The sequence below is a fragment of the Coregonus lavaretus genome (assembly GCF_964263955.1).
Source record: "Coregonus lavaretus genome assembly, chromosome: 5".
Taxonomy (NCBI): Eukaryota; Metazoa; Chordata; class Actinopteri; order Salmoniformes; family Salmonidae; genus Coregonus; species Coregonus lavaretus.
Window position 1 is genome coordinate 40,570,536 of NC_139992.1, and position 12,837 is coordinate 40,583,372.

General features: G+C 43.4%; 1 protein-coding gene across 1 annotated transcript in view; it reads right to left on the reverse strand.

The window, feature by feature from the left end:
• The window catches only part of LOC311129673 (calcium/calmodulin-dependent protein kinase type 1D-like), a 66,673-nt gene extending 53,900 nt beyond the window's left edge, over positions 1–12,773 (reverse strand). Inside the window, exon 1 of the mRNA XM_084162061.1 lies at positions 12,603–12,773. Coding sequence (XP_084018187.1) covers positions 12,603–12,697 — 95 coding nt within the window. The 5' untranslated portion in view covers positions 12,698–12,773. The remainder of the gene's footprint in view (positions 1–12,602) is intronic.
• Positions 12,774–12,837: the final 64 nt, after the last annotated feature.

Consider the following 12,837-nt stretch of genomic DNA (forward strand, 5'->3'; position numbering starts at 1 on the left):
CAGCCATGCTATTGTGACACTTGGCAACAATAGAGAATGACAAGAGAAATCTCTTTTACGTCCTCATATCCCTCCACTCACCCTCTCTAGGCCTATATTATCCTCCTCTCCTTCACTTATTCTCCTTTCCTTAAATCCCCCCTCCCTCCCTCTCTCGCGTCAGTTGGGGTGATATGATTGGCTCTCAGAGAGCAGGAAGTGTAGGTGAGAGGAACACACCGTTGATAAGTTGTGACAAGGCAGGGAGCAACAGGATCCATGGTAACGGTAGCCAGGTCCCATCCTATCAAGGCTATAGTGTTTAACCCCATGTAACTGAGGAAAGGTCCCTTGGCTCAAAGCCATCAATACGTGTAGATACACTACATGACCAAATGTATGTGGACACCTGCTGGTCGAACATCTCAGTCCAAAATCATGGGCATTAATATGGAGTTGGTCCCGCCTTTGCTGCTATAACAGCCTCCACTCTTCTGGGAAGCCTTTCCCCTAGATGTTGGAACATTGCTGCAGGGACTTGCTTCCATTCAGCCACAAAAGCATTAGTGAGGTCAGGCACAGATGTTGGGTTATCAGGCCTGGCTCGCGGTCAGCGTTCCAATTCATCCCAAAGGTGTTAGATGGGGTTGCGGTCAGGGCTCTGTGCAGGCCAGTCAAATTCTTCCGCACCGATCTCGACAAACCATTTCTGTATTGACCTCGCTTTGTGCACAGGGGCATTGTCATGCTGAAACAGGAAAGAGCCTTCCCAAAACTGTTGCCACAAAGTTGGAAGCACAGAATCGTATAGAATGTCATTTTATGCTGAAGCGTTAAGATTTCCATTCACTGGAACTACGGGGCCTAGCCCAAACCATGAAAAACAGCCCCAGACCATTATTCCTCCAATGTATTGGGGCAGGTAGCGTTCTCCTGGCATCCGCCAAACCCAGATGTGTCTGTCGGACTGCCAAATGGGGAAGCATGATTCATCACTCCAGAGAACGCATTTCCACTGTACCAGAGTCCAATGGCGGCGAGCTTTACACCACTCCAGCAGACGCTTGGCATTGCGGATGGGGATCTTAGGCTTGTGTGCGGCTGCTCGGCCATGAAGACCATTTCATGACGCTCCCAAAAAACAGTTATTGTGCTGATGTTGCTTCCAGAGGCAGTTTGGAACTCGGTAGTGAGTGTTGCAACCGAGGACAGATGGTTTTTACGCGCTACACGCTTCAGCACTCGGTGATCCCGTTCTGTGAGCTTCTGTAGCCAACCATTTCACGGCTGAGTAGTTGTTGCTCCTAGACGTTTCCACTTCATAATAACAGCACTTACAGTTGACCGGGGCATCTCTAGCAGGGCAGAAACTTGACAAACTGACTTGTTAGAAAGGTGGCATCCTATGACAGTGCCACGTTGAAAGTCACTGAGCTCTTCAGTAAGCCCATTCTACTGCCAATGATTGTCTATGGAGATTGCATGGCTGTGTGCTCGATTTTATACACCTGTCAGCAACAGGTGAGGCTGAAATAGCCGAATGCACTAATTTGAAGGGGTGTCCACATACTTGTGTATATATAGTGTGTCTATAGAGTCCCACCAATGTTGTTAACCCGTTGAGGAGTTGTTATATGTTGTACATTCTAATTGATGGCATCACTAAAGGCTCACTCCTCCATTTTGAGAAGTGTGTGTGCCCCTCATCTCCTGTGACCCAAAGGGTAGCTGTACACACACACACACACACTATCTAACAGACACACACATCTGCCCAACCACATACTGTGACTATAACGTCACCTCGACTGATCAAATCTCACCTCATATTGTCATGACTGTGAGTAAGGACTAAAGGCGAATAAAGAGGGTTAAAGGGGAATAAAATAGAATAAAGGACATAGATATCACAGGGTAGACCTGTGATAGTCTGCAGCTGCTGGGCTCCATCTGAGATAATCGCAGTTGGGTTTGACAGTTCTTCCATGGCAGCGGAGCTGGTTACAAATACACACAAACATACAGTTGAAGTCGGAAGTTTACATACACCTTAGCCAAATACATTTAAACTCAGTTTTTCACAATTCCTGACATTTAATCCTAGTAAAAATTCCCTGTCTTAGGTCAGTTAGGATCACCACTTTATTTTAAGAATGTGAAATGTCAGAATAATAGTAGAGAGTGATTTATTTCAGCTTTTATTTATTTCATCACATTCCCAGTGGGTCAGAAGTTTACATACACTCAATTAGTACTTGGTAACATTGCCTTTCAATTGTTTAACTTGGGTCAAACGTTTCGGGTAGCCGCCCACAAGCTTCCCACAATAAGTTGGGTGAATTTTGGCCCATTCCTCCTGACAGAGCTGGTGTAACTGAGTCAGGTTTGAAGGCCTCCTTGCTCACACACACGCTTTTTCAGTTCTGACAACACATTTTCTATAGGATTGAGGTCAGGGCTTTGTGATGGCCACTCCAATACCTTGACTTTGTTGTCCTTAAGCCATTTTTCCACAACTTTGGAAGTATGCTTGGGGTCATTGTTCATTTGGAAGACCCATTTGCGACCAAGCTTTACACTTCCTGACTGATGTCTTGAGATGTTGCTTCAATACATCCACATAATTTTCCTTCCTCATGATGCCATCTATTTTGTGAAGTGCACCAGTCTCTCCTGCAGCAAAGCACCCCCACAGCATGATGCTGCCACTCCCGTGCTTCACGGTTGGGATGGTGTTCATCGGCTTGCAAGCAGCCTCCGTTTTCCTCCAAACATAACGATGGTCATTATGGCCAAACAGTTCTATTTTTGTTTCATCAGACCAGAGGACATTTCTCCAAAAAGTACGATCTTTGTCCCCATGTGCAGTTGCAAACCGTAGTCTGGTTTTATTATGGCGGTTTTGGAGCAGTGGCTTCTTCCTTGCTGAGCGGCCTTTCAGGTTATGTCGATATAGGACTCATTTTACTGTGGATATAGACACTTTTGTACCTGTTTTCTCCAGCATCTTCACAAGGTCCTTTGCTGTTGTTCTGGGATTGATTTGCACTTTTCGCACCAAAGTACGTTCATCACTAGGAGACAGAACGCGTCTCCTTCCTGAGCGGTATGACGGCTGCGTCGTCCCATGGTGTTTATACTTGCGTGCTATTGTTTGTACAGATGAACGTGGTACCTTCAGGCATTTGGAAATTGCTCCCAAGGATGAACCAGACTTGTGGAGGTCTACAATGTTTTTTCTGAGGTCTTGGCTGATTTCTTTAGATTTTCACATGATGTCAAGCAAAGAGGCACTGAGTTTGAAGGTAGGCCTTGAAATACATCCACAGGTACACCTCCAATTGACTCAAATGATGTCAATTAGCCTATCAGAAGCTTCTAAAGCCATGACATCATTTTCTGGAATTTTCCAAGCTGTTTAAAGGCACAGCCAACTTAGTGTATGTAAACTTCTGACCCACTGGAATTGTGATACAGTGAATTATAAGTGAAATAATCTGTCTGTAAACAATTGTTGGAAAAATTACTTGTGTCATGCACAAAGCAGATGTCCTAACTGACTTGCCAAAACTATAGTTTGTTAACAAGACATTTGGGGAGTGGTTGAAAAACAAGTTTTAATGACTCCAACCTAAGTGTATGTAAACTTCCGACTTCAACTGTAAATATGCATGTATGTACACACACCTGCATGCAGGTATGCGCGCGCACACACACACACACACACACACACACAGGGCTGTGGTGGTCACAAATTTCGTCAGCAGGTGATTGTCAAGCAAATAACTGTCGGTCTCACTGTAATTGACAGTTAATTAACATAAACACATTTAGCATCTCCTGGCTTCCACACATAGCCTACAATCCATTACAAAAAGTCTAATAAATCCATGTAATATAGCCTACACCTTCACAATAAATCCATTATTTATTTTAGACAGGTCTAAAGAAGCATGATATGAAGAAAATGTATATTTCAGAAGAAGAAAATAGCATACTCTGAGTTGTCCTTATGTTAGGTCCTGATGTGGCTATGACAAATGGCTGTGGGCTATACTAGTTCATTTAGCAGACAAGATTTGCTTATAATTCCGTGGCATTATTTTATAGTATGAAGAATACAATTGAACAAAGCTGAATGAAATATAAATATTTTCTCCAAACGATTTGAGGGAGTGCGCACATGGGGCTATTCTGTGTTGAGCGGTTAACAAAGAAATGCTTAATTTAGAGTTAATAATGGAACTTTAGTTGTTGCACTCTTAAAGGGAGTGCTCCTAATCTCAGCTTGTTACCTGTATAAAAGACACCTGGGAGCCAGAAATCTTTGATTGAGAGGTGGTCAAATACTTATTTCCCTCATTAAAATGAAAATCAATTTATAACATTTTTTAAATGCGTTTTTCTGGATTTTTTGTTGTTATTCTGTCTCTCACTGTTCAAATAAACCTACCATTAAAATTATAGACTGATCATTTCTTTGTCAGTGGGCAAATGTACAAAATCAGCAGGGGATCAAATACTTTTTCCCCCTCACTGTGTGTGTGTATATATATATATATATACACACATATCCTTTAAAAAAATATATTTCCCTTTATTACTTTCCAACCCCACCACCCCTTCCCTAATTGGAGTAAATTAGTGAACAACAACGCTTAGGCCTCTACTTCCAGCTTATACATACTATATACATTTTATGGACACAGTCAATATTACAATAATTATATTTTGTTTGTTTTTACTCCTGAACTTCCTCTACCCTCAACCTCTCCGATCATTTTCATAATGTCCATCGAGTTTGCTTCTATATGCCTTATCTTTCTAACTGTGCTCTTTCACAAAAGCTCTCAACCTATATACTTATTATGGACACAGTATGCTTACATTATTAGTTATCTTGTTGTTGTTAGTTGTTATTAGTCCCATCCTTCAACTCCATTCAACACCACCCATCTACAGTTGAAGTCGGAAGTTTACATACACCTTAGCCAAATACATTTAAACTCCGTTTACCACAATTCCTGACATTTAATCCTAGTAAAGATTCCCTGTCTTAGGTCAGTTAGGATCACCACTTTATTTTAAGAATGTGAAATGTCAGAATAATATTAGAGAGAATGATTTATTTCAGCTTTTATTTCTTTCATCACATTCCCAGTGGGTCAGAAGTTTACATACACTCAATTAGTATTTGGTAGCATTGCCTTTAAATTGTTTAACTTGGGTCAAACGTTTAGGGTAGCCTTCCACAAGCTTCCCACAATAAATTGGGTGAATTGGGCCCATTCCTCCTGACAGAGCTGGTGTAACTGAGTCAGGTTTGTAGGCCTCCTTGCTCGCACACGCCTTTTCAGTTCTGCCCACACATTTTCTAAAGGATTGAGGTCAGGGCTTTGTGATGGCCGCTCCAATACCTTGACTTCCATTTGGAAGACCCATTTGCGACCAAGCTTTAACTTCCTGACTGATGTCTTGAGATGTTGCTTCAATATATCCATATAATTTTCTGTTCTCATGATGCCATCTATTTTGTGAAGTGCACCAGTCTCTCCTGCAGCAAAGTACCCCCACAGCATGATGCTGCCACCCCCGTGCTTCACGGTTGGGATGGTGTTCTACGGCTTGCAAGCTACCCCCTTTTTCCTCCAAACATAACGATGGTCATTATGGCCAAACAGTTCTATTTTTGTTTCATCAGACCAGAGGACATTTCTCCAAAAAGTACGATCTTTGTCCCCATGTGCAGTTGCAAACCGTAGTCTGGCTTTTTTATGGGGGTTTTGGAGCAGTGGCTTCTTCCTTGCTGAGCGGCCTTTCAGGTTATGTCGATATAGGACTCGTTTTACTGTGAATATAGATACTTTTGTACCTGTTTCCTCCAGCATCTTCACAAGGTCCTTTGCTGTTGTTCTGGGATTGATTTGCACTTTTCGCACCAAAGTACGTTCATCTCTAGGAGACAGAACGGGTCTCCTTCCTGAGCGGTATGACGGCTGAGTCGTCCCATGGTGTTTATACTTGCGTGCTATTGTTTGTACAGATGAACGTGGTACCTTCAGGCGTTTGGAAATTGCTCCAAAGGATGAACCAGACTTGTGGAGGTCAAAAAAAAAAATCTGAGGTCTTCGCTGATTTCTTTAGATTTTCCCATGATATCAAGCAAAGAGGCACTGAGTTTGAAGGTAGGCCTTGAAATACATCCACAGGTACACCTCCAATTGACTCAAATGATGTCAATTAGCCTATCAGAAGCTTCTAAAGCCATGACATCATTTTCTGGAATTTTCCAAGATGTTTAAAGGCACAGTCAACTTAGTGTATGTAAACTTCTGACCCACTGGAATTGTGATACAGTGATCTATAAGTGAAATAATCTGTCTGTAAACAATTGTTGGAAAAATTACTTGTGTCATGCACAAAGTAGATGTCCTAACCGACTTGCCAAAACTATAGTTTGTTGAAAAACTAGTTTTAATGACTCCAACCTAAGTGTATGTAAACTTCCGACTTCTCTTAACACCATCCATATTGGATTTCTATTTGCCATATATTTTTCAACTGTACTGTGATGTTTTACAAAAGTTCTGAACCTTTCTATTCTCATTGTTTCTACAGTTTGTGAATTGGAAATAAACATCTTTGCTAAAAGTATTATTATATTATTGATCGATTGACTATGACGTTTCAGATCACCCAATACTTATTTTCCACCATAATTTGCAAATAAATTCATTAAAAATCCTACAATGTGATTTTCTGGATTTATTTTCTCATTTTGTCTGTCATAGTTGACGTGTACCTATGATGAAAATTACAGGCCTCTCTCATCTTTTTAAGTGGGAGAACTTGCACAATTGGTGGCTGACTAAATACTTTTTCCCCCCACTGTATATGTGAAAACACCCTTAAGTTTACTAGAGCACTTCTGAAAATACATGTTTTATATGTCTGGATAATACAAACAAGTGTGTATTCCGAGTCTAGATACTCTCCCGCTCAAAAAGGTTGGATCTGTTTTGCCATATGGAAAACTATTAACGACAAAAACACGGTGGCGAAAAAGTGACTTAATTGTACCCATTGCTGTAGCCAGGAACCACTGTTTTGGATGTTTCTCAGACCCTCTCTATACAGTGTGTGTGTGTGTGTCTCGTCTAGATCAGAATGAGCCCACTGTGGTATGACAACACTGTCAAGACAAATTGAGATGAGTCCACTCAGACGTAATCTAGGATTGAATCGCAGGAACTAAAGGAGGCCACGCACCGGGAGTCACAAATAACAACAACAACGAGGAAAAATAACCATCACTGAAGAAAAGAGGAGAGGGAGCAGCTGATGGAAGAGGCAGGGGAGAGGGAGTGACAGGGACAGATTCAAAGAGTGGAGAGATAATGATTGGGGGAAAGAGGTGATGGAGGGGAGGAGATAGAGGGATGGAGGGATAGAGAAACCAAGGGGGGGGGGGGGGGGTAATCCGTGTCTCTTCCTATAATGAAGATGCCCGATTACAGTCTACACTTAATCCATTAGGCCCACACGCACACACACACAATAGTGAATGATCCCAATACAAAAACGCTGTTTGCTTTCTGTACACTTGTTATACTCCTAAGACTCAGTGCTAAACTATCAAGGCTGGCTTTCAAAGTTGCCTACACTTCACCTGAAGCAGCAAGGTCGGATAGTAGGGACAGCTACGCAGAGAGAAAGAGCGAGCTAGGCAGAGAGAGAAAAAGAGGGAGAGAGCTATAGAGAGAGAGCAAGAGAGAGATAACTGCAGTCCCAGAAAGAGGACAATGCCAGGAGCCAGGAAGTAGAGCATTCAATCAAGGGCATTGTGGCCTAGATGTTACACACTCCCACAATGCAGCTCTGCTTTGCCCTCTGTCCCTTTTCCTCTCTCTTTCCTACTGTCAGTTCAGCAGTGAGAGGTGTGACATACCTGAAACACACCCGTCTGCAGCATCATATGAACACCTGGGCCCCCCAGGCGCTCACAGTGTTTAATAATTCAACAACAGAATGCTTCAGGAACACACACGCATGCACACACATGCATGCACACACACAGGGAAATGGGACACCAGGGACGAACACACGCACACTGACTAAGAACTCCCTACTTGCCCCTTGTAAACATTACTCTGGCGCTCCAAAAGTGTTGTGTCAGCGTTTCGGTAAAGCTGGAACACAGGACACCATGCCAGACAGAGTCCTGTGGCTCTACTATGGGCTCTATAGTGCTTAACTCCCATCAGCCGCCTTACATATTTTTTTTATTTTTTATTTTTATTTTTTTTAGAAAGGAAACATGATACATATTTTATTCACACTTTACAAAAAAGCTAAGTCTTTAAATCTACTACAATACTATCAGCAATTCAGGGGTATCAAACCAGACACATTGATTTCTGTTCAAAACAAATAAAACAACATATCAAGGGGGAAAGTAGGGACAGAAAAAAGCTTTTAAACAAGGACACATTTATATTTCCTATTTCAACCTTTTCCCCTCTGTAAAAATACATAAAATTCTAACTTTAGCACGGTGGCTTAAGTATCAAATTTACTTTAAAAGGCGATCATATTTTATTTCATTGACAAATAATTGTGGGATAGAAGGGGAAACTATCATAAGTGTGCATCATTACATTTCCTGTTAAAAAAACTGTTGCAACAGTCACCCACCATTGACATATTTCATGTTTTGGTCCCGGCGGTAACAAAACAGGGATAGATAACAGCAACATGTCTGTCTGTGTGGGCCACCTCACAGGCTGCCCTACAGATGGTATCAGAGTGGATGGAACCATACAGAGGCTTCAGTAGAGGGGTTAAAAAGACAGGACTAAAGTAATACACTTGACTGTTGTGTTTAGGGGGTAAGACATGGGGCTGGGGGGGGTTTATAGGGGAACATGCTTTTGTAGATTCAGAATTCAGATCAGCGGTGGAGGCCGGGGCAGGGTCAAGAGAGAGGCTCAGGGCTAGAGTACAAGGAGGGTGCAAAACATTATGGAACTGAGGGGGTTTACAAGAGGTCTTAGTTTGCCCCCCCCCCCCCCCCCCCAAAAAAAAAAAACTCCATCTCAACAAATATTCCATACCTGATTACTAGATCGCTCACCAAGGAGGTATATACACTCATCATAACACAGCTCATACAAAAAAGAAAATCCCAAACATAACAAACCAACTGCAACTCACTGTTGGCTGGGCTCCCCGCTTGTGCCATCAAACCCCTGCAATTTATCCAGAACGCCGCAGCCCGCCTGGTGTTCAACCTTCCTAAATTCTCCCATGTCACCCCACTCCTCCGCACACTCCACTGGCTTCCAGTCGAAGCTTGCATCCACTACAAGACCATGGTACTTGCCTATAGAGCAGCAAGAGGAACTGCCCCTCCTTACCTTCATGCTATGCCCTACACCCAAACCTGAGTACTGTTCTGCCACCTCTGGTCTCTTGGCCCTCCCACACCTACGGGAGGGCAGCTCCCGCTTAGCCCAGCCCAAGCTCTTCTCTGTCCTGGTACCCCAACGGTGGAACCAGCTTCTCCCTAAAGCTAGGACAGCAGAGTCCCTTGCCCATCTTACGAAAACATCTGAAACCCTACCTCTTCAAAGAGCATCTTAAATAATCCCACAACACCCCCATCGCATCCCCTCCTCACCGCTCCCCCCCACAAAAAACAAAACATTAAAAAACAATCTTGCCTTTCATGAACTAACACTTTTTTTCCCCATTACTAGCTCTGACCTTGCTGATAGCTACTTTAGAGGAAAAATTCACATATCTCAGTCATAGTAAGTACTTGTCCTACCTAGCTATCTTAAGATGAATGCATTAACTGTAAGTCGCTCTGGATAAGAGCGTCTGCTAAATGACTAAAATGTCATAAGGAGTCAAAAGACGTGACATTCTGCTTGACTTAAAGCACCGTCTTATGAAGTGTTAATATCGCCTTATAAACATGCATACAACTTATAAATGCAGTCATAGAGCATTATGAAACTGTATAGCAAAGTAATAAGGCACAAAAGCCCAATGTGACTGGTGCCATGCCCTTATTTGGCGGTCAGTCATGTGAAAGACCCAGCAGCCTCTGCGGCACATCATCTGTCCATCTTTTTACGAGGTGAATAAAAACGTTCATCTCTCATCTCATAGCTGGTGTCAGAGCAACATGTTGTGGTAGCTCAGCCCTAACTCTTACCTAACCTCTATTCTAACAGTCTTTCTCCTCCCATCTCTCCCCTCCCCTCCTCATCTCCTCTCTTATCCATTCCTCTCCTCTTCCAATCCCCTCTCTCCTCTCATCCCCTCTCTCGCGCTCCTCGTTCAATTCCCTCTCCTCCCACTCACTCTCTTCTCCTCTCTCTTAGTGTTGAAAACACGACTCTAATGGTCAAGAGACCGGAGCAAGTTAATAGACTCTACAGGCAATGTCCCTGACTCCCCGCTGTCTTTCTTCCACTCTTCTCTCCGTCTCTCTCTCCATCCCACCCTCCTCTCTTTCTCCCTTTATTTTTCTGCTGATGGAGAATTAAAGGGGAGAACACCAGACATCAGCAGGAGGGAGTTCAAAGGCTGAGGCTGAGCAGAACTCTGGTTAATGAGTTGCTATGGCGTTAACATGAAATGTCTGAGTAATATTTTTAGGGCAGATAATTTTTTCCTGACCAAGACAAATTCCAGGTTGTACTTATAGCCTAAGGCCAAGTGTGTGTGTGTGCAAGCGTGTGCACAGAAGGCCCTTATGTGTTGCAGAGTCCAGAGCTCTGGCCAGAGACCAGACAGGAGGACAGATCCCCAAGCCCCGCCCCTGAGGAAACAAAAGTCAGCAGTCACAGAGAAAGAGGTCTCCACCAGGAAGGGACCTGGAGGATCAGGACCCAGTGAACAACACACAGAAGTGTGCAGACAAAACACCAGCATACACAAGAAAACCTGTCTTCAGTTCCAGTGTGTGTGCGCGTGTGAAGGGGATGAACAGCACCTACGGAAATATTTTGGAAATAACCCCAATCAGTGTCTTTGTCATGCTGTGAATGGTGCTAGGACATAGACACCATGGCAACACAGGGGAGACTTGAGCTATAAGCATAGAAACTGAGTGGCCCCCCATTAGTCCATCAGAAAACACACACACCCAAACGCACCTGTCCATACTTCCATCTGTTACGTGAATTCCAGGCACACAGTAGAAAGTCAGATCTCCTCATTGTTGAGTTCAGTGAAACTGATGCTGAGTTATGAAGAACAAGGATCAGACATGACCTTTAAGCCTGATTTATGCGCCCTCTGCTCCAAATGGGCATACCTGGAATTCTGCAAAGGCCATCATGCACACACAATGCAGAACCACTCCACAACCTTATTAATATACTCAATAACCACGACACATTGCCCACTGAAATGACCTGTTGAAAACTTGTAATCATTATTATCATAATTTATTACCATCACTCTTATGCAACATGTCTGAACTGTTCCAGTGGCCTATTCCAGGACCAGGAGGTTTTCCCTGGCCCGCTAATCCGCTTTAATCCAACCGTCCTCCCTCGATTCTGCCTGTCCAGTCAACAAACGGTTCCTCTGTGCCAGGGTGAATGAAGTACCAGCGCCAGAGAGAAAATCTGCTATAGCCTACAGCACCGCACTGTCCGGTAGGCATCACGGTCTTCAACAAGAGGCTGGGGCATTTGGCCAAGCATTTCATCTGAACAAGCTGTTCACATGGGTTGCAAATTAACCGTTATGATGCTGTCAAACCAAAACCAATCTTTCATGTATGAGGTTAGTTACACTGTAGGCCTAACAGGCCTAGTGATAAATAGGCTTAAACAGTGACCGATAAATAATTCTGGATTAGATAAACACAGAAAACCATGATAACCACTCGCTACTGGTCAAATCTCTTTTTATAAGGTCGGAGTATCAATTGATATCAGTGTTTTACTGCCTGCGTCTCCAAAGGTCATTCATATGATAGATAGCGGCACAACTGGACCTGTCAGAGCGGTGGGGCTGGGCAGAAAGTGAGGATGAATGTAGTAGGCTAACCTAAACAATAGCCAAGACTGCATTTAACAACAAACAGAGCCAACTGAACAAGACATGCATAACCGGTTGTAAAATAATGGACTAAAACGCACGAGACCCCCTTATTTAGGCATAGGCTACTGTCTAGGTTTTTGTAAAACAGTTCCTACATAGTTTAGCCTACAATAGGCCTCATTGCTTTCCCTAATTTCACAGAGTACCCTGTGTCACATAATTTGGAATGACATAGACTAGCCTACAAAAAGTGACATTCGATATTTCTCTATCATAGCGTACCCAACGAACACTCGTCTCATCCAGAGATATCGGCTAACACTAGCCTACAGTCCGTTAAATAGTCCGTCATAGAAAGCCTAACATCTCTGCTGGCTTCCAGTTAAACTGTGAACTGAACAGTCCCTAAACCGATACAAAGTATCCAGCGCGAGCGTCCGACTACATTCGCCAACAAAGTTTCAGAGGCCTACCGCTGCTCACCAGATGTAAATTCATGCCCAATTAGCATTGACAACAATAGGGCTTTTGGAAATGTTAAGAAATAACACACTCACGTTCCGAGGATCTCTTTCAATTCAAATATTTTCTTGATGTCGTCGACTTGCTTTTTCCACGTCCCTTTCCCGGAGTCTCCATTCTCCAGAGCCATGGTGGAACAGGGGGAAACCGGGGAAAACGATGCCAGTGCGTCTCAGTAGCCCCCCGAGATAATGCAGCTTTCCCACGCTTCGAGTTACACTTCCTGCTCGTGAGGTGCAGACCCACGCGCATAGAATGAGCTAGGCAGAA